At 36.9% G+C, this 23,464-nt stretch overlaps 1 protein-coding gene across 16 annotated transcripts in view; it reads right to left on the bottom strand.

The window, feature by feature from the left end:
- The window catches only part of CDC42BPA (CDC42 binding protein kinase alpha), a 309,339-nt gene that overhangs the window by 115,491 nt on the left and 170,384 nt on the right, over positions 1–23,464 (bottom strand). For 13 of the 16 annotated variants that reach the window (XM_056137674.1, XM_056137680.1, XM_056137696.1 and 10 more), the window contains exons 12-14: positions 17,123–17,256; positions 11,218–11,460; positions 10,876–10,986 (exon numbers count right to left, since the gene is read on the bottom strand). In XM_056137674.1, coding sequence (XP_055993649.1) covers positions 10,876–10,986; positions 11,218–11,460; positions 17,123–17,256 — 488 coding nt within the window. The remainder of the gene's footprint in view (positions 1–10,875; positions 10,987–11,217; positions 11,461–17,122; positions 17,257–23,464) is intronic. The other 3 variants (XM_056137749.1, XM_056137791.1, XM_056137774.1) reach the window with 2 other exon arrangements.

The raw sequence follows: 23,464 nt of genomic DNA, 5'->3' as shown, positions 1-23,464 counted from the left end.
ATCTTAACTCACACTGCATATCAAGCAGAATAGTAACAGTGAACGTGAAGGACTAAACCACACCTCTCACAATGGTAAAGCAACGCAAAAGCCCACCAAACTTTCATATTGAAGAGTCTAGCCCAGATGACACCAACAGTACTGTAGTATTAGACAACCTCTCTGACAAGGAATTCAGAAGGGAGCTACTTAGCTATTCTGAATTAATAAGAAATCTCTTACAAAGGAGCATCCTTAAAATTCACAGCTGATTTTTCTGATGAAACCCTCATGGCCCGAAAACAGTGGTGGGACATAGTGGAAAAACTCAATGAAATAAATGCCTCCCCAAAAATACTTTTCCCAGCAAGACTCTCATTCATAATAGAAGGAACAACACACAGTTTCACAGACAAACAACAGCTCAGGAACTTCATAGACTCAAAACCATGGTTACAAGAACAACTAAATGGGCTACTTTAAGGCAAGAAAGGCCCCTCAAATACACCAAATTTTAACAGAACAATGGGACAAAATCCCATAACAATAATCTCTCTCAATGTCAATGGGCTAAACGCACCAATTAAAAGACATAGAGTGGTAGGATGGATTAGAAAATTGAACCCAACATTCTGCTGCCTGCAAGAAACGCATCTCAATAGTCAAAGCAAACACAGACTCAGAGTCAAAGGCTGGAAAACAATCCTACAGGCAAACAGCTCCCATAAAAAAGCTGGGGTAGCCATCCTTATATCAGACCACATCGATTTCAGAGTGAGGAAGGTCATAAGAGACAGTGAAGGCCATTTCTTATTGATCAAAGGATCTGTACAACAGGAAGAACTTACAATAATAAATGTATATGCACCTAATGAGAGACCAGCAAAGTACTTAAAACAACTACTCATAGATTTGGAAAAAGACATCAATAGCAACACAATACTAGTGGGAGACTTCAACACTGCTTTGTCACCTCTTGATAGATCAACCAGACTCAAGCTTAGCAAGGACATACTTCATTTGAGGGAAACAATGGAAGAAAGGGACTTAGTAGATATATACAGGACACTTCATCCACAAAAAGCTGAATACACATTCTTCTCAAGCGTACATGGAACATTCTCCAAGATAGACCACATGCTGAGCCACAAAACATGCCTCCACAAAATTAAGAAGGTAGAGATTGTATCAACAATCTTCACAGACCATAATGCGCTGAAATTAGAAGTAAATCACACACAGAAACAGAAAACTAAATCAAACACCTGGAAATTAAACAGTGCACTATTGAACAATGAGTGGATTAGACAGGAAATCAAAGAGGAAATCAAAAGATTCCTAGAAACAAATGAAAATGAGAACACGAGTTACCAAAACTTATGGGACACAGCAAAGGCTGTGTTAAGAGGAAAGTTTATAGCTCTACAGGCATTCCTCAGGAAGGAGGAGCGAGCACACATAAGTAACCTAACCTCACAGCTTCAGAGCTTGGAGAAGGACCAAAAAAAGGAGCACAACCCGAACAGGAGAAAGGAAATAATAAAACTCAGAGCAGAGATTAACGAGATGGAAACCCAAAAAACAATCCGAAAGATCAATGAAACCAAGAGCTGGTTCTTTGAGAAAATTAACAAGATTGATAAGCCTCTAGCAAAACTCACAAAGAAAGGGAGAGAGAAAACCCTAATAAACCGAATCAGAAATGAAAAGGGGGTCATTACAACAGAAACCACAGAAATTCAGAGGATCCTCAGGGAGTACTTTGAGAAGCTTTATGCCACGGAACATCAAAACCTCGAGGAAATGGATAAATTCCTAGACTCCTACAGACTCCCAAGGCTGAACCAAGAAGACCTGGAATACCTGAACAGACCTATCACCATCAAGGAAATTGAAATGGTAATAAAAAGTCTCCCCAAGCACAAAAGTCCTGGCCCGGATGGATTCACTAGTGAATTCTTCCAAATCTTTAAAGAGGACTTACTCCCGATGCTCTTTAAGCTTTTCCACGAAATTGAAATATCAAAAACACTTCCAAACAGTTTCTACGAAGCAAATATCACACTGATACCAAAAGCAGACAGAGATACCACAAAGAAAGAGAATTACAGGCCGATATCCCTGATGAACACAGATGCAAAGATCCTCAACAAACTACTAGCAAATAGAATCCAACTACTCATCAAAAAGATCATACACCATGACCAAGTAGGATTCATCCCAGGGATGCAAGGATGGTTTAACATTCGGAAATCAATCAACATAATCCACCATATCAACAAAAGAAAAGATAAAAAGCATATGATCATATCAATAGACGCAGAGAAAGCATTTGATAAGATCCAGCACCCCTTTATGATGAAAACCCTAGCCAAAATGGGTATAGAGGGGACCTTCCTCAACATAATTAAAGCCATCGACCACAAGCCTACAGCAAGCATCATCCTCAATGGGGAAAAACTGAGAGCCTTCCCTCTAAGATCAGGGACGAGACAGGGATGCCCACTCTCTCCACTGCTGTTCAATATAGTACTGGAAGTACTTGCAATAGGATTAGGCAGGAAAAAGATATTAAGGGCATTCAGGTAGGAAAGGAAGAAATCAAGCTCTCACTATTCGCAGATGATATGATACTCTACTTAGAGAACCCAATAACTTCCACCAAAAAACTCCTAGAAACAATAGACTCGTATAGTAAAGTTGCAGGTTATAAAATCAATACCCAAAAGTCCATGGCTTTCCTATATGCAAACAGTGAGAGAGAAGAAAGCAACATGAAAAAAACAATCCCGTTCACAATTGTGCCCCAGAAAATCAAGTACCTAGGAATCAGCTTAACTAAGGAAGTAAAGGACCTGTACAAAGACAACTACAAAACGCTACTTCAGGAAATAAAAGAGGACATGAGGAAATGGAAAGATATCCCCTGCTCATGGGTCGGGAGACTTAACATTGTCAAAATGGCAATACTACCGAAAGCATTGTATAAATTCAATGCAATCCCTATAAGGATACCCATGACATTCTTCAAAGAAATGGAGCAAACACTCCTGAAATTTATATGGAACAATAAGCCCCCACGAATAGCTAAAGCAATTCTTGGGAAAAAGAAAATGGGAGGAATCAACCTCCCGAACTTCAAACTGTACTACAAAGCAGTAATAATCAAAACAGCATGGTACTGGAACAAAGGCAGAACTGCAGACCAATGGAACAGGGTTGAATACACTGACATCTCCCCTCAATCATATGCTCATCTAATCTTTGATAAAGGTGCAAGTAATGTGAAGTGGAATAAGGAAAGCCTCTTTAATAAATTGTGTTGGCATCACTGGACGGCTACATGCAAAAAAATAGGCTCAGAACTCTGCCTAACACCATGTACAAAAGTAAGATCAAAATGGATTAAAGACCTCAACATCAGACCAGAAACCATAAGGTACATTGAAGATAAAGTTGGCAAAACCCTCCATGACATTGAAGCTAATGGTATCTTCAAAGATGCCACGCCACTGGCCGAGCAAGTGAAAACAGACATAGATAAATGGGACTATCTTAAACTAAGAAGCTTCTGCACCTCCAAAGAAACAGTGACCAAAATACAAAGACAGTCTACAGAATGGGAAAGGATATTCACCGAATACACATCTGACAAGGGGTTGATATCCAGGATATACAAAATACTGGTTAAACTCCACAAGAAGAAAACATCCAATCCATCCAAAAATGGGGCAATGAAATGAACAGAAACTTTCTCAAAGAAGAAATCCGAATGGCAAAAAAGCACATGAGAAAATGCTCTACATCATTAATCATCAGGGAGATGCAGATCAAAACCACAATGAGATACCATCTCACACCTCAGAGACTGGCCCACATCCAAAAGAACAAAAGCAACCGATGCTGGCGTGGATGTGGCGAGAAAGGGACACTCCTTCACTGTTGGTGGGAATGTCCACTGGTTCAGCCCTTCTGGAAAACAGTATGGACGATTCTCAAAAAATTAAAAATTGAGCTCCCATTTGACCCAGCAATACCACTCCTGGGAATATATCCCAGAGAGGCAAAAATGTACAGTCGAAGTGACATCTGCACTTGTTTGTTCATTGCAGCGCTCTTTACAATAGCCAGAAACTGGAAGAAACCTGAATGCCCAAGAACAGATGACTGGTTAAAGAAACTTTGGTACATCTACACAATGGAGTACTATGTAGCTCTTAGAAAAGATGAAGTCATGAAATTTACATACAAGTGGTACAATATGGAAAAGGTAAAGGCCCTCCCGTTGTTCATCGATTTTCTTGAGTGGGCCCAGTAACGTCTCCATTGTGAGCTTCGTTGCTATCTGTGTTTGGCATACGGAATATGTAATGGGTAGCTTGCCAGGCTTTGCCGTGCGGGCGAGATACTCTCGGTAGCTTACTGGGCTCTCCGAGAGGGGCAGAGGAATCGAACTCAGGTTGGCCATGTTGGCTGTGTTCAAGGAAAACACCCTAACTGCTGTACTATTGCTCCAATGTGACTCTAAAATAAAAAAATTTATTCATCTTACTATTCTTTCCTGAAATTTTTTTCTTTTTTTCTTTTTGGGTCATACCTGACAATGTTCATTCAACATCCCTACCCTATCTGAGTCTGATTTTATAACTTGCCGTTCCTTGTTTAACAGTGCTTAATTTTTTGTCTTTCAGTATATTTTTTTTTTTTTGGCTGACAGACATGATACACTGAATAAAAGGAAATGCATAAAATAGACTTTAATAATTAAGCATTGAGGTATGGGAGTATAGAAAGAAATCTATAATGTCAGTGTTGAATTTGTTGAGATTATGCCTTTGGACTAAGAGTTCAGATATTCTTGTAAATTTTTTTTCCATTCAATTTGAACAGAATAGTTGGAATGAGCTAGGGTTATTTTCTTTCCTTCTAGTCAGTTCAGCTTTAATAAAACCTCAGCAAGGAGAGCTGTATCTGAAGTGCTTAAGGATAGATCTTTCCAAAAACAGAATGCTCTAGCATATTTTAAAAACAGTTCCCCTCGATATGTCAACATAAGATGATTTTTCTTTGGAATTCACTATGAGAATGTGGGGGACACCAAGTTCTGAACCTGATAAAAAATGTGGAGTCTCCTAATGGCTAAGTTCCCCTGGAATTTTTATCTCTTAAGACTTGTCCACTGTGAATACAAACAAGTCTGCAAATACAGTTCCAGTTTTCAGCCATTTGTCACTAAGTGTGATATTAGGTGAGAGGTGCTCATAAATGTCTTTCATTATATTCATTACGTTTCCTTCTGTTCATAGTTCTCTGAAATTTTTAAAACATAATAGTGGATCCTATGCAATAATTTTTGAGCACCAATTAAGATAATCACACATGCATTTTTTAACTCAGTTTATATTAATGAAATGTAAGACACTGACACATTTTCTTAGGTTATATTTTGAGAAACACTTCACTTTGTTATGGTACATTATGGATTAATAAGGTTTTGGATTTGATTTCCTTATAGTCTGTTGTAGACTAATGCAAAAAATTCATTAGGTTGATGTGTAATTTTCTTTTATTGCAGCATTTAAATATCAAGGTATCATGCTAATGCTGGTCTTAGTGAATATGTTAGGAAGTGTTTTTTATGCTTGAATTCTTTGGAGGAATTTAAGAAAGATTGGTGTTAATTCCTCATGTAATATCTGACTTAGCCTAAAACCAATAGATTCACCAGTTAATTCTATAAAAATTTCAAAGAACTAATAATGATTCTGTGCAAACTCTTTCCCCAAAATGCTTCAGGAGGGAGACATGCCTAACCATCCTCTATAAGCCACTATCATTCTACTTTTCAAATGAGAACAGGGAAACAAAAACATAAACATACCTGAGAAAACCCTCAATTAAAAAAAAAAAAAACTCGTAACTAAGGAATCAAGATGTTCTCTAACACCAGATCCAGGTTTGATCACCAACACCACATGGCTTTCCAAATATCTGCTTTTTTTTTTTAAAGTACTGTCAGATTCTATAAATTGTTTCCCTCTTCTGAAAATATTCAACTCCCATTTACTGAATAGCATTCCAGTACTTTTTCCCATCAAAAGTTCTTTAGTCTGCATCTTCAGCAACTTATGCTTTCCATTCTGTTACCTTCCCTTTTTTTTTTTTTTAACAGTAGCTCTGCAGCACTGTCCTCCTGTTGTTCATCGATTTGCTCGAGTGGGCCCAGTAACATCTCCATTGTGAGACTTCTTGTTATTGTGTTTGGCATATCGAATACATCACGGGGAGCTTGCCAGGCTTTGCCATGTGGGCAAGATACTCTTGGTAGCTTGCCGGGCTCTCTGAGAGGGGCAGTGTAATCGAACCCGGGTCAGCCAGGCTGGGCCGCATGTAAGGCAAATGCCCTACTGCTGTGCTATTTGTGTGGGGGTCATAAGTACTGTGTTCAGGAGGCCTGGGAGTCATTAGCTGATGGGATGGTTCAGTGCAGGCCACTGTATGCTGCTATGATCTTGTGGTATCTTCATGGCCATAACAGACAGTGTTTAGGGGCCATGTGATGCTTAAAACTAGGTCCCAGAGTACTGAACTATCTCCCTAGTGCATGGGGTAGTTTTATTTAACTGAATTACTCTGAGATACACAGTTACAAGGTTGCTCATGTTCCAAGTATTTGTGAGTGTAGTCCTCAATGATCTTGAGCACTTCCAGGGATGGCTCTGCACTGGAAGGTCAGGGTAGTGCTGAATCCTCAGTCCCTAACACTGAACTGCCAGCCTGACTGGGCTAGTATCACCAAGAGTGGCCCCTAAACACCCCCACCAAAAATATCTTGGCAAAATGACTCCAACATCAAAAGAATCATTCATGGCTTGCTCTTTCAAGCCCATGTTCTCCTTGAACATATAATTCTCTCTTTCTCCTTTTATTCTACTCTGGAAACTCCCTTATTCTTTCTCTCTTGAACATGGATTCCTCTTTTTCCCCCCCTTTACTTCTAAGAAAAATTATATCAATAAAAACTATATTACTTCACTTAAAAAATATTCACCATGATTAAGTGGTATTCATCCTAGGGATGCAAGGATGTTTCAATGTATGCAAGTAAATTCATACAAGGGACTTGCCCTGCATGCAACCAACCACAGTTTAATCACTGTAACTGCCTATGGTTCCCTGAACACATCCAGGTATCACTCCTGAGCACAGAGTCAGAAATCCCTGAGAACAAATGTGTATTCAGTATTAAAGCACACACATGCACAGACACCCACACCCACACACCAAAAACAGAAAAAGAAATGACGAAAGAAAAAGAAATCACATGATTATATCAATATAAGCTAAAATGTACATGGCAAGATACAACATCCACTCACCATAAAAGTACAAAAGGGGCTGGAGAAGTACAGCAGTATGGTACTTGCTGTGTACTGACTGGACTGAGTTTAACCTCTGGCACTCATATTGTCTCCTGAGTACTGCCAAGAGTGATCCCTGAGCACAAAGTCAGGATCCCTGAGTACTGCCAAGTATTGTCCAAAAACCAAAAATTCCTTCCACAAAAAAAAAAAATCCCAATACAGTAAGTTGCACCTAATGAGGTACCATCAAAATATTTACAGCTGCTAATAGTTGTTGTAATGAAGAAAGAGATGAAGGAAGATACTGACAACAGCAAAATAGTAGTGGCAGACTTAACATTCCTCTTCCACCGCTGAAGAGACCAACTAGGCAAAAATCAACAAGGAAACACTAACACTTAAGAAAAAATAGAAGAGGTGGTCCAAAAGATATGTATGGAACCCTCTAGCCCCAAAAAGCTGAGTACACATTCTGCTCCAGTTCCAAATGAACATTCTCTGAGACAAACTACACACTGAGTCACAAAACACAGCTCCATAAAATAAAAATTTTAAAAAGAAGACAGAAATCATATCAATTATCCTGTCAGAACACAATGCTTTGAAAACTGAAATAAAATTAATAAAACATCTGGAATTAAACATAAATAAGGATTTTCAGAACAGAAAACAAAACAAACACACTTTACAGTTATACCCATAAAACATATAAATTTTAAAAAAGAAAAAAATATAGTAAGGGAGCAACAAATGGCCAAAGGCAACAGAAATAAAGGGTTGGCTATAGAATTGAGCTTGATGGGGAGGGGGTATCTTGGGAAACTAGCAAAGCGAAGTGACCACGGTGGTGCTAGATAGGTGTGGGGCTGGGACAACGTATGCATGAATATCCTTAATACCTTAAATGACAATATCTCAATAAAAATGGGGGCTAAGTTTGTAAATGTCATTAAACTCTGAATAGAAATAATATACTTAACATATCCAACTGCTAACATCATTAAATTTTAAAAAAATCTGGAAATTATTCATTCTCACCACTACTTTTTAACATAGTCTAAGAAGTCAAAGTCAGAGAAATTATGCACAAGATAGTTGTTAAAGAAATACAAACGTAAGAGTAAAAGAATCACTGTATGTGATGGCACAGAAAACTCTAAAGATCCTATCAAAAATCTATGAAAAATAATGAGTTTACAGAATTGCAGGAACCAAAATCAACACATAAGCTACTGCATATAGGTATGAAACAAGAGTTGGAAGACAGGGAAATTAAGAGCACAATGGCATTTATAATTGCATCAAAAAAGATAAAATAGCTGAAAATAAACCTAAAAAGGCTGGTGGGAGAAGAGAACATTGATAACTCTAAGACATTGCTAAAAGAATTAAAAGACACAAAGAAATGGAAACACATTCCATATTCATTAGCTTGAAGAAAAAATACTATTAAACGGACCATCTCACCTTAAGCAATTACAGATTAAATGCAATACTTATAGAAATATCAATGATACTCTTCAAGAAAGTGATAGAATTCTCTTCAAGAAACACTTATAAATTTAAGAATTCTAAAATTTATATGGAAAACCAAAAGACCAAAACCAAAACCAAATAGTAAAAGCAATACTGAGAGAATAAAGAAAAACAGGCATTACTTTCCCTGGTTTCAAATTATATTGCAAAGCAATAGTAATCAAAGCAGAGTACTGTTGGAACAAACAGGCACACAGACAGATATGTGGAATAGAAGAGATAGTGCAAAATAAACTCACAGATTCACAGAAATTAATCTATTTATGCTGAAGAGGCTGGGTAAGATCATACAATGGATAAAGAAAGCCACTTCAACAAATGGTACAAAGACATCTTAATAACCACACTCAAAAAAAAAAAAAGGTAAAGTTAAACCAGATCACCACTCAACATCACACCAAAAAAATGAACACAAAAATCAAAGACTTATAGATTAGACCTGAAATAATAAAATGCAAAGAAAAAAAAGCAAAGAAGGAAGGGAGGGAACAAAGAAGGGTAGGGAATAAAGGAACAGAGGAGAGGGAGGAAGGGAGGGCTGGCAAATGACCCTTGGAAATCTACCTCCTTTAAAGAAATATATATTGGGGACTGAGATAGTATGGTACATATGACTTTTGTGTTTCACTGAGTCAACCTGGGCTTGATGCCGGGTACTACATATGTTTCCCAAACCCTTCCATGAGTGATCCCTGAGCACTGCCTAGTGTGGCCCAATAAACAAAGAAATAAACAGCATTGCCAAGTGAACTTCAGGCTGGATCATTCCAGCACCCTCTGGGTGATTGGAACTGCTCACTTTAGGTAATGCTGTTTAAAAAAAAATAATATATCAATATAAAAGAAAATCTGAAAATAAATGGTTAGCTCAATTCACTAGTATAGCTGTAGTTACTCATTTTCTTCTCTCTCTCTCTCTCTCTCTCTCTCTCTCTCTCTCTCTCTCTCTCTCTCTCTCTCTCTTTTGGTTAAGGGATTCTCAATTACTGGCTCAATCCCTTTCCTTATTACAAATTTGTAGTGTTTTCTATTTTATCCTATGTCAATACTTCTAGGTAAATCCCTGCGCTTTGTCTCTTCTGTTGTCTTGTTGGCATAAAGCTGTTCATAGTATTCTTATAATGTTCTTGCTTTCTGATGATAGGGAACTGTATATTCACTTGTATTTTTGATATTCTTCCTCCCTCCTACCTTTGCTATCTCTGTCAATCTGGCTAGAGTTGATTTTTGGTATAAAAAATATTAAATACTTTATCTAGTGGGCTGGAGTGATAGCACAACAAGTAAGGTGTTTGCCTTGCACATGGCCGACATGCCGACCCAGGTTCGATTCCTCCACCCCTCTCGGAGAGCCCGGCAAGCTACTGAGAGTATCTCTCCCACATGGCAAAGCCTGGCAAGCTCCCAGTGACATATTCAATATGCCAAAAACAGTAACAACAAGTCTCACAATTTGTTGTGAGATGTTACTGGTGCCTGCTCGAGCAAATCGATGAACAATGGGAGGACAGTGCTACAGTGCTACTTTATCTAGCATCACACAGGATGTAAACTGATGAAGGAGGATTCAAACTGGACAGAACAACTTGAGAACTGGCACATGGATTCCCCTTGCAAATTACTGATGAGAGTTGTTAGCTTCTGCCCACTATTATCTCTCCCCAGCTAATACAAGTATGTGAAAAGCTACCACTGAATCTCTAAGTCAACTTAAAGGAGACTTGGTGTTAAAATATAAATATAACTCAAATGCTGATTACTAATACATCTTATTCAGACAACGAGTTTTTCCATAAATATTTTAAATGATCTCTGAGTCACTAAAATTTTTCTCTAACATTTACATCCACACCCTGTTAGTAAAAATTAAAAATATGAGGTTTGAGGAGAGCTAGTTTTCACTTTAAAGCAAATATTAATGCATAAGCTAGCAAAACTAAGATGCTCAAAGAGAAAAACATTCATTTTATTTCAAAAATGTGGAATCAAACAATACCTTCAGCCCCTCCAATTCATTTTCTAGTTGCTTAGAATAGTGCTCACTCTGTTCACGCAGTTTCCTGTCTTTAGATGCTTCAGCAGCTACAGCTTCTGTATGAACTTCCAGCTTAAAGATAAAATTTTAAAGAAAAAGCAGATTTTTATGGTTCTAATTGACTTTTATGACAGGAATTTACCTTGTATAAGGAAGATAACTCAAATGTTGGATTTCATAATATATATTACCAAACTAAAATACAATTTTCAAAAATTAAAGAATGAAATACATACCGCTAGTCTGAAAAAGCACTTTTTATTGCTAGCCCATGGGCACTACAAAATTTGCCTGACTACTAACCTCTTTTTTGGCTCTTTCTGTTCTGCGCAGTTCTTGCCTTAAGCTTTCAACTTTTTGCATCACCAGGTCCACCTCTTCTTCCTTATCTCGGACATGGCGAGCAAGTTTCTGTTTTTGGGTGTGCAATTCTGTTAGTCGCTCATTGATCTCCATGAATTCCTGCATGGCCAGTTTCCTCTGACAGTGTGCGTCTTTCAGCTCTTTGGACTGGTTTTTTAATCGCTCACTAGCCTGGACTAGTTCCTACAGTTTTGTAAAAAGAATATAAGTTACCAATTCTGCAAGCTAGAAACCAAATTTGGCCATCAAAGTGCTACTCTGAGCCAATAAAAAAAAATCACCTCAGGACAAAATGAAAAGAAACTAACTAGCTTTGAACAGATATCAAAAGTGTACTGCTCTTTATATTCTCAAATCCTTTCACTAGTCTCAAAGGAACAGCCAATTCAGCCTTCTAGTACCTTAATGTATATGAATAAATAAAATATTATAGATGTAACATATAATGGTCAAAATAAAACTTTTGTGCAATTTGATGGATATTTGTGAAATCTTTCAAAAATTATAGTAAATGATAAAAATAAAGGCTGCTTTTGATATGAAGACTAAATCTTAAGTCAGAAGCAAGGAGAAAATGCTTAAGTTGTTATTTAAAGGAAAATATTCAGAAGGGCTAAAATGGACTCAGACTGGTACAACCTCCTGCTTTCCAAGAAAAGAAAACACAATTTTTTTTTCAAAAACTTTCTCCATGAAATGAAGGTTATTTTTCCTTAAAGAATACGCAAAGAAGACCTCACAACCACAGATTCCCAAACATCCAAAAGAACAAACAACCATAAACAATGAAAAATAAGCCTAAATGTTACTGGATATTAAAATGGTCAAACCTTGGCATAAAGCAGCCATATATGAAGTAACTTGAAAAACATAAAAAGAAAAATCATAGAAATGGGAAAAGCTGATTTAAAATGACCTGGTAAATTTATAAAAGTACTTTATACAAGACTTAGAAATGGGCAAAAAAGTTGTAAAATTAGGGACTGGGTAGATAGTACAGTGGGCAGGAGTACAGGGGTACTCAAGTTCCATCCCTGACATGCCTATGATCTCCTGAGCACTGCGAGGAGTAATTTCTGAGTATACAGCCAGGAGTTATCCTTCAGCATCACCAGGTATGGCTCAAAAATAAAACAAAAGGTGTTCAAATTAAAGACACGAATTCATCAATATGGAAAATATCTTAGAAGCAAAAATAATAGAAATCCAGAAATTTAAAATGAAAAACAAAAATCTTGTAACACATACACACACAGAGCAAGAGAAAGAAAAGAGAGCGATTAATAGAAATTTAAGAAAAGAAAAATAAAAGACAAAACATCTAAAATCCCATGATTGAGAAGTAGGAAAATAAAAGAGCAAACATCTAAGGATAAATATTAGAAATAGTGAAAAATGTGTTTTTTGTTTAAAGATGAGAAATTAAAGAACATTTTATGCTCACAAAAAATTACTTCTCAAGCACAAGGCTAAAATAATGATATTTATACAAACAAATACTGACAGGTTCACCACAATCAGATCCACAGGAAAGGAATCCCTAAAGCTTTGTTTTAGAAAAAAAGACAAATGACTTTAGAAAGAAGATATAATTAAAGAGATGTCAAGGGCTAAGATATATAAAAACCAAAGTATGTAAGACTATGTTATAAAAGTGCCTGATTTGTACAGTCAACAAAGAATATAACTGGGAATGGTCAAACACGACACAGAAATTTTGAAGAAATAAGAAAATTCAAAGTCTTTTAGTTGGGAGAAGTGTTCAACTAAACAGTGCACTTAAAAATGATGAGGATAAAACATTTTATATGCTGTTTACTACAATTCTGTTTTTAAAGCACAAAGACACTAAGCATAGAAAAAGAATAATATATAGAAAATGAAAAGTAGTAGAAACATAATTTATATTTTATTAGTAAACAAAACATGAAAGAGCTAAGCTCGCCTGTAAAAACAAATAAAATCCAGAATTGGAAAGAAAAACCATTATTTAAGGAAAAAGACCATCACTAAACAAATGAAAATTTCAATTTACTACAAGGAACAACATACTAAATTTCTGAGCATTCTACAAGACTTATTACAAAGACCTAATAGACAGTATAGGGGTGAAAGTACTTTCCCTGCAAAGTCTGGAGTGACTCCCAAGAAGAGTCAGGAATAAGTCCCACATACAGCTCAGTCACTGTCACGGTCACTGTCCTCCCAATGTTCATCGATTTTCTCGAGCAGGCCCAGTAACGTCTCCATTGTGACACTTGTTACTGTGTTTGACATATTGAATACGTCACAGGTAGCTTGCCACGCTTTGCAGTGTAGGCAAGATACTCTCGGTAGCTTGCCGGGCTCTCCGAGAGGGGTGGAGGAATCAAACTCGGGTCGGCCATGCTGGTCGGCCATGTTGGTCGACCAACTTTTAACAAAAGTGAACATAAGAATACTTGAAAAACTCTACATGTTTCATATATGGAAGTTTGTACCCAGCACCAAAAACATTTTCCCCCCTATTTTGGTGTTGGGGCCACAGTGTGGTGCTGAGTATTGCTCAGGGGACTATGAAGTGCTATGGATCATATGGCGCCAAGTATCACACCTGGGGCTCCTGCAGGCAAAGTCTGCCCTCCAGCACTCTGAGCCATCTTCCCAGCCCCAGAATGGATATTCTTTATGAGGGAATATGATATACTTTGAAATGTAAACGACTATGTTTGAAGCAATTGTCAGCATATTTCACAGAACAGGTATAATTCAGCTCAAGTACTTTAATAACCTTTATCATTAAAATAGAAATGAAAAAGGAAGAAGAAAAATTCTATAGTAATTAATGGGTCAGGGAGAAGATCATAACGCACATTATAAAGTTTAGAGTAAAAATAAATTAAAATTAAGTATAAAACTCTTTACTATATATTAAAACTTGGGATACAGTAAAAGGTATAAAGTAAAAGTAAGTAAAGGCCCTCCCGTTGATCATCGATTTGCTCGAGCGGGCCCAGTAACGTCTCCATTGGAGACTTTGTTGTTACTGTGTTTGGCATATCGAATACGTCACGGGGAGCTTGCCAGGCTCTGCCGTGCAGGCGAGATATTCTCGGTAGCTTGCCAGGCTCTCCGAGAGGGGCGGAGGAATCGAAGTAAAAGGTATAACAAAAGAAATTTAGAACCTAAAAGTACTTTTATTGAAACCAAACAAAAAGGTTACAATTCTGTGATTTCTACCTAACAAGTTAAAAGAAAGGCACAATAATTTTCCCACTCATAAGAGAAAATAATAAATTGCAGCACAAAATTGGCACGAGAATGATAAATTAATCAACAAAGTCAAAAGTTGGTTCTTTGACAAAACAGGCAAATAGGTAGTGATGTCAAACAAGTGAATAAGCATATATGCCCAAAATAAATTACACTAAGAAAGAAAAATAAGTTATAATTACACTAAGAAAGAAAAATAAGTTATAATTACAATTCTAAAAGAAAAATAAATATATATATAAGAAAAATGTCAATAAATGTGTGAACTTATGAAATGAACAAATCCATATACAATACAATTCAGAAGAAGCAGAATGCCTGAATAGTCCTATAAAATTTTTTTTAAACTGTGCCAACAGCTAAAAACTTCTCCATTCACCCAGTGGAAATCTTCAGGCTCAGACAGTTAGAATGTGATTTCTCCAATATTTCAATAAACAACTGTTCCTCTTATATAAAAAATTTTCATGTAAGAGAAAAAAGAGGTGATATTTTCCAATATACTCAATCAGATCAGTATAATCTTATTTTTTAGTATTTTCAAGACCAGTATAATAACCTTCTTGAGATAAGGAAAGGTAAGAAAAAAATTATAAGCAATCTTACTGATATAAAACAGAATTTCTTAATATAGACATTAGCAAATCAGTTCCACTGATGTATTAAGTAGATAAACATAACTCTGGAATAGACCCTTTTGTTGAAATTACAGATCTACTATTGCCTAGTTTTGAACAATATATTGATTATTCTGTGCTAAGATTCAACATATGTAATTGATTAATATATAAATCACAAGATTTACAGAGATTAAATTATCTATATAAGGGCATTCCCCTTAAAACACTGCTAATAGAACAGATGCTATATTGCCTTAGAGTATCATATTGTTGTTTTGAAATTAATATATGGGTAATTTGGTTTAACCCAGAAATGTGTAAATTGTTTAAAATTAGAAAGTCTATAACTGTAGCTTGCTATACCTGCTTATCAAAGTAGATCATAATTATTCCAATAGACAATTACAAATTTCTAGAAATGCAAATGTAATAAATTTATTAAGCATTATTGATTTTTAAGATACTAGCAAATTAGGAACAGAAGATAACTTATTTAACCTCACTAATACATCTTTACAAAAAATTTAATAGAAAATTATTATTACTGATGAAACACTAAAAGTATTTTCTTTAAAATCAGAATAGGATAGGAATGCCTGCTAATACCACTTCCATTAAACACAGTGCTGGAGGTCTAGTTATACAGTTAGAGAAGAAAAGAAAAGAAAGTCAAAAATTTAAAAGACAAAAACCAAGACATTTATTAGTTACCAAAAAATTAAAGAATCTGAAATATGTTTTAAAAATTAGTAATAGTTTAACAGTATTGCTGGGAGAAAATGAGTATTAAAATCTTAAATATATTATTTACAATATAAAAAAATTAAGAGAATAAATTTAAGAAAGACAAATTATACTGAAAAAATTTTTGTTGTTTGTTTTGGGGATCACACCCTGAGTTGCTACTCAGGGCTTACTCGTGGCTTTGTGCTCAGGGATCACTCCTTGGTGGGGTTCAGGAGACCTTATGAGCTTATGAGCATCTGGGGTCTTGAACACAGGCCAAATGCATGCAAAGCAAGTACTCCCACTGCATCTGGCCCCTGATAAAAAATTTATAGAAAAAAATATTATAAAAGACTTGGAAAAAAAGATAAGGGAAGATATTATATGACTGTGAATAAATACTATAGAGCTGTCTTTTTAATGCTTTGAAAGGCAGCTGTGAGCAAATTTTACTGAAACTTCCAACCAAGCCTTAGAAAAAAAACCTTGTAAAATAATACATGTCCATTTTAGATAGTGAGAAAATTGCCACTATATTCAGCTCTGGGACGTATGAATGCACATTTTAGGAGGGGGTGAGGAGAGGGCCTAGGAAGACTTTAAAAAATATATATAGTGGGTGGCTCAGGGCTTATCTTTCAACTGGGATTATTTATTTATATTGTAAATTGTTACAGTTTTCATGAATACTCTAAGAAGATGGGTGGCAAAGGGGGATGCAAAAAGCATTATTCCTCTATATAAATACCTGAATCATTTTTCGCAGAATAGTTCTTTGTCTCTCACTGTCTACACACACACACACACACACACAGAGTTTCTTCCACCCACATCTCATTGAACTTCCCCAATGGTAAGAAAGTATGTGCATCCAGAATAATGTAAATAAATGGATAATAAGAATTTTGACTCAGTATTGGAATACCATTAATTCTTCTGAAACCACTTTATAGATTTAATGTAAGTTTAATTAAAATTCTCTACAGTTTTTTTTATAAAACAGAGGGTCAATATATAAATCCTTGAATGAATTTAATTTGCAAGCTGCAAACAGAACCCAGGGCCTCACTCATGCAATGCATATAACTATTCTACTGCTGAAATACCACCCAATCTTAACAATTTTTACCAACATTTCAAAGACACACTATGTATTATAATAATTCATGATGCATATCTTCATTACATAGATTACACAAAATCAAGAACTCTGAAAAGGCTTGTTCTATCTACCCATATATAGTTACCTTATTTAGGTCTTCTCTTTCTTGCTGCAAAGTTTTGATTTGTTTTTCATAAGCTTTGATTTGTCTAAAAGCATCATCTAGTTCTTGCCTCACAGAATTAGCTTCTTGAAGTTGCTGTTCCAAGTGACTTGATTCTAAAAGGAGAAGACAGATTTCTTTCACTATGTATAATTTTAAAATGCTTGAAAATAAGATTTAAAAGAGCTAATTTTTCAAATGAAATGTGTATTTTGGTATCAGATTTACTGATATCACATGATTCATGACTAAAGCTTATCCTGTAACATTTGCTATATATCATTCATTATAAAAATGTCAGTGCAAAGATATTCAAAATGCCTGTGTAAACTACATTATAAGAGGAAAGGGAGGAGACCTTTACTTTTAAACTCTGTACCTTGGGGCTGGAGCAATAGCACAGCAGGTGGGGCGTTTGCCTTGCATGCGGCCGACCTAGGTTTGATTCCCAGGATTCCATATGGTCCACCGAGCACCGCCAGGAGTAATTCCTGAGTGCATGAACCAGGGGTAACTCCTGTGCATCACTGGGTGTGACCCAAAAAAAGCAAAAAAAAAAAAAAAAAAAAAAAAAACCTCTGCACCTTAAGTCTTAAAACTAATAATAAAAACAAAGAAAAAAATCTAATAAAAAAGTATTTTTCTTTGTTGTAAAATAATGCTTACAACATTCATTTTTTATTTGTTTGATTTTTTTCTTCGTTATTATTATTAATTTTAAGACTTAAGGCACAGAGTTTTGCAGTAAAGCTTCCCTCCCTTTCCTCTTCTCTACCCTGGGAATGAGGGTAAATACTACTAACTTGACTCTCATTTCTATTTTCCTTATTTTCATCTGCAACTTCAGATTTCTCAGCACTTGAAAATTAAAATGGGAACTAAGTCACTGATCACTCTTCCAGGACTTCCATACACTGGATCCATTCTGAGAATCTAGTAGAGAAACACTGGTACTGCTTGAGGAAAGACAAAAAATTCTTGGAAGATGGGTTAAGAGCGAACCACTTTGTCTCCCACAAGATGATGACAAATCTACATCAAAACCTGGTGTACTGTGCACAAAGACCAAAAATGAAACTCAAATGAACAAAACATCTGCTGCAAGCATTGAAGAACAGCGCCAGAAGAATTGGAGAGAGAGAAATTTGCCTTTACTTCTACCTTAAGAGTAATCTTGAGGGTTGGTGAAGTGGCTATGGAAGTATACTTACTTCACATGTGTGAGCCCCTATGTTGATTCCTGTATTACATACCCTACACTACCCCCCACCCACAAGCACCACTGTAAGCTCTACCCAAGCACTAGGTCAGGAGTATTGCTCGTGTCACTGCTGTTCCCTGAAGCCCCCTGCTCCACATCCCAGAAAGAGTAAATTTGAAACTTAGAAAGATATCCAGAGAGACTACTTAAAAATTTTATGAAAAATGGTTAACCATCACATTCATATGTTGTTTCAAAACTAGTTTCAGAGATTAACATTAAAAAGCAATTATGAAAGAGAATTAGCTTATAAATAAAAGATAGGGTCGAATATAAACAGAGTGGCAGATTCTATGTGTGTTAAAGAAGTTGAGAGAAGGGAAAATGGGAGCATTATTAAAGCAGCACTCAAAATCGAATACCAGTCTTTGGAAAAGGGATAAGACTGAAGTCAGAGAGAGGCTGGCAGAACACCAAAGCATTTTCCCAATCCACAGGCACACAAAATCATAATTTTGTTATGTTATTATTCCTAAAACAATAACTTCTAAGATGAGTTTACCTGTAATCACAATGTGAGAAAGGAGGTTGCCTTATTTGCCCCCCTTTGTTGACTACAATCTCCTTCATTTACATAATGTATAACACTGTGAATGTTTATGGTGGGGGGGGAGAAAGAATGAGATCACATATGCAGTATTTAGAGTAACTGGATAAGGAAATGCAATGGTTTAAGGGGGGAGATGCCTAGATAACCCTTGATCCCAGAGTACAGGGAGGAGGAGAAGTGAGGGAGAGGGAAGCAAAGAGAGATGAGAAGCGATGCAGGAAAGAGTCAAGGTGATCCAGGCATACTGGTGATGTTAAGGAATGATAGAGCTATATATCCATATCACAGAATCTACAACACTGAAATTGCGAGATCCAAACTTTAATAACTAAATTTAAAAGATTCCTGTCAAGACTGCACGCTGGAAGGAAAGAGTAAGAGAGAGAGAAAGAAGAAAAGTGCCTACCATAGAGGCAAAGGCAGGCTGGGGCGGAGTGGGGTAGAGCAGGTGGAAAGGGAGGGTAGCAGGAGAGAAAATGGGGACATTAGTGATAGGAAATGTACACAGGTAAAGGGATGCGTATTCGAACATTGTATGACTGATACCCAAAAATGAACAATCTTCTGTGTATCTCACGGTGAGTTAATTTTAAAAAAGCAGCACAAAAATCTTGAGCTCTGTTTTGTTTAAAAAAAAAAAAGGCAAGCTGGGCTAGGGTGGGTGGAGAAGGGAAGTTGACACAGATGTTGGGATTGGTGATGGAACACTGAACGTCAAAAACCCAACTATGAATAAATTTTAAGTTCATAGTGCTTTAATAAAATAAACTTTTGTAGGAAAAAAAGCGGGGTGGGGATGATGACAGAAAAAGAGAGACAGAGAAAGGCAAAGTAAATGAGGTAGTTTAAGGCTGTGTATGGATGCAGAAACCATAAGCAAAGGAGAACAATGAAAGAATGAAAGACACAATGAAAGAATGAAGCACAGAATAAAGAATGGGGTAAGGGTTTACAAAGGAACTGGAGTATGAAAGGAAAGAAAGGTTATTATTTAATGGGTAGAAACTTGTAGAGGAGATGTTAAGGCGCTACAATAAAGGTGGCAGTGATAGTTTCACATAACTGTGAATGTACCTAAAGTCAGTTAAATGTACTTAAATGGTCTTTTTTTTTTTTTGCTTTGCTTTTTTTTTTGGGGGGGGGGTCACACTCAGCTATGCTTAGGGTTAATCCTGGCTCTGCACTCAGGAATTACTCCTGGTGGTGCTTGGGGGACCATATGGGATGTTGGGGATCGAACCCAGATTGGCCATGTGCAAGGCAAACATCCTACCCTCTGTACTATCGCTCCAGCCCTAAATGGTCATTTTTGCTATGTAACTTTTACTATGGGCTGGAGCGATAGCACAGTGGGTAGGGCGTTTGCCTTGCTGCAGCCGACATGGCCGACCCAAGTTTGATTCCTCTGCCCCTCTTGGAGAGCCTGGCAAGTTACCAAGAGTATCGAGCCTGCACGGCAAAGCCTGGCAAGCTATTCGTGAGGTATTCAATATGCCAAACACACACATAACAACAAGTCTCACAACGGAGACGTTACTGGGCCCGCTCGACAAATCGATGAACAATGGGAGGACCATGACCGTGACCGTGACAGGTATCACGTTGATTTTAGGTGTCACAGCTCGCAATAGAATTTAACTTTTTTTTTTATAATTGACTTCAGGGGGGTTCTCACATTCCGAGTACTATTAAAATACTTGGACAGATCAACAGTTTCAATTTACAAGGAGATTGCCTATAAGTCTAGTGATGAAGCTAGTAAAGCCATACATAAATTTAAAGACTTCTATGTCAGTGATACAAAATATATAGAGAAGCAATTGTGAGTAAAACAACAAATAAAGAAGTAGAAAAGAGAAGATGAAGTGAGGAAGAGAGGAGAAAAGGAGGGAAAGAGAGAAGGGAAGGGAAGACCAACAAAATATGTGAGCAATCTAGACGCAATTAAGTGGAACAAAATTTGTTTATTGTAATTGAAATTTGTAGGAGAGCAATTAGTAAGAGGAAAAAAAAATACATGTAAGTCAATGATGAGTAAAATTAAGAATTTTCTTTTTTTTCTCCTGGAAGTAGCAGGAAACCCCTAAATCAGTATGCCATGATCAGATTTAAATTTTATAAACTTACTCTAGGGAATTTGCTTCCCAAATATGGAACAGAATTGCTTTTGATAGTTTTCATTAAGCATAACTTAAAATGCTGAACATATATAATATAAATACAAGAAGGATCTAAAATTTGGAGAGAAAAAAGAGTTCACTGCTAACAGTACAGTGCTGAATTCCCTGAGTTTTAATTTTGGTTCATCTATCTCAAGACTTAAATCTGAAGAAGCTGACAACCTAGATATGCCAACATATGCAGAGAATATAATCCCCAACAAATTTATTTCTAAATAAGGAATTAGAAAAGTGGCAAAAAAGAGAAAAAATCTTAGAAAATAAGTACTATGCTTCAGTTAAACATTATAAACTATTATAAACAGTTATAAACATTATAAACATATATAAGCGGTGGCTCCAAATCCACATGAATCAACAAAGAACAAGTAGGAGCCAGATTTATAATACCTGAAGACACAAGCATCTATATCTGAGGGTGGCCAGAGAAGGGTTGACAGGAAGTGAGGATAATTCCACTGAATGGTAAAAGATTCTCCCACATTCATTCAGTGGAAGCTATATGGAGAAACAAACTTCTATTTCTCACAAAGCTGTAATGAAAGGAGAATTTTACCTCCTCTTCACTGGAATACTGCCACTGGGGTACTTCTAATAGAATTAAGAATTTTCACCTTTGAACAATTGATGTAGGCAGGTGGATTAGGGAAGGGACCTTCCACATCAGGGCAACAAAATTTCTGGCAAGTATTATAATAAAGCCACTAGTCCTAGGGCTGACCAACCTGGTGGATACAGAAAGCAAGACCTGGTAAGATCTTCTCCAGCAGCAGATCCTGAGGAGATTGACTCCCTCCCTACAGAAAGGGCCTGAAGGAAATTCCTCAAGAATCTCAATTCCTTCCTTTAATCTGACTAACCCTCAGCTAACCCAGCACAGAGAAGGCTGGACCCACCCTTCAAGAGAAGATTCAGCAGGAACAAATCAAGAAAAGGAGTTTACAAAGAAGACCACTCCCAACTCGACCCCCTTGGCAACCACCCTAGCAAGTGCCTTACCTAGCTAGAAAGTCCCAACTTGGGAAAAACCCTGTATTAAAATGCCACATTGAAAAAAAGAAGGGTGCATTTATGCTGTCCAAGCCTATGTGCTGCCTATGCCCACATGGCTGAGCACATGCGGTGCCCAAGCACATGTGGCGCCTGCATTTCCCCTCTTGGTATGTGTACTTTCATGCTTTCATATCTAATGCAGGTATGTGTACAGAGGCTCTCTCCAATTTTGGAGAAGACCGTGTTCTCTCTTGAGTGTGTTACTTACTCATTTTCTCTCCTACCTCCCTCTCCCTAAAACCCTCCAAATAAAATCTGTTTTAATTCACTGCCCATCTACTCCTGAAATTCTTTTCTGCGAGAACTCGGTAGCCCTGGGTAAGGCTTAGGACTGACTTTCCTTTCCTATAAAGAGCAATTCCTTGCTCCAACTTGTGTCAGTGGCTCCCTGAGAAATCAGGTAGGGATAAACTCCCATGCTGAGTAGACGAAGTGGGCATCAGGTGTGGCTTGATGGCCACCTGGTTGGGCTGGTGGGACTCCAGCCCGGGCCAAGCAGGGTCTCATCTCAGACTTTATCAGTCCTAGTCTTCCAGCTAGTCTCGGGGTGACAGAGGAAGATCAGCACAAAGTGACTATCTCTCCTCTCTGCCTCACGTAAGCCACTCATGAGGCCCACCTAATTCACAATGATAATGGAGTTAATCCACCAAAGTTTCAGTGGAAATTAAGAAGCTTTTCCAGCTCCTTTAAGCTGAAAATCATTCATCCTATGAAGAATTAGGAAATCTCAATTTGTATTACAAATAAACAAACAAACAAATTCTGACACTGCAACAGATGTTCAGAATAACAATACATTAAAACAGGTTTCTTTTTAAATGCTCCAATAATTAACATCCTTTAAGTGAATAAATATGAACATCCTTAAAATGAATAAACAAGTGAGCAAAGACATGGATAGCGTTGGTAATTAGAGAATTCAAGAAAAAGAATGGAAATTTTAAAAATAAATAAAAAATGGATTCAATAACACAAACCAAAAAATATCAAAGGACAAGAATTCTTGAACATAAATATAATAGGAGAATTAATCTGAAGAACAGAAAACAATTAGAAATAAACAGAACTTCAGAAACTTGTGAGATGACAGCAAAAATATTCTAATATTCATGCTACCCAAAACCCTGAAAAAGAAGGAAAATAGGCAGGTCTAAAAAATAATAAAATTGGGGCTGAAGCGATAGCACAGCGGGTAGGGCGTTTGCCTTGCACGCAGCCAACAAGGCCGACACAGGTTCGATTCCCAGCATCCCATACGGTCCCCCGAGCACCGCCAG

Source organism: Sorex fumeus, unplaced genomic scaffold (assembly GCF_029834395.1).
Source record: "Sorex fumeus unplaced genomic scaffold, SorFum_2.1 ptg000007l, whole genome shotgun sequence".
Lineage (NCBI taxonomy): Eukaryota > Metazoa > Chordata > Mammalia > Eulipotyphla > Soricidae > Sorex > Sorex fumeus.
The sequence above is the reverse complement of the archived record's forward strand: the minus strand, read 5'-3'. Positions and strand labels throughout refer to the sequence as shown.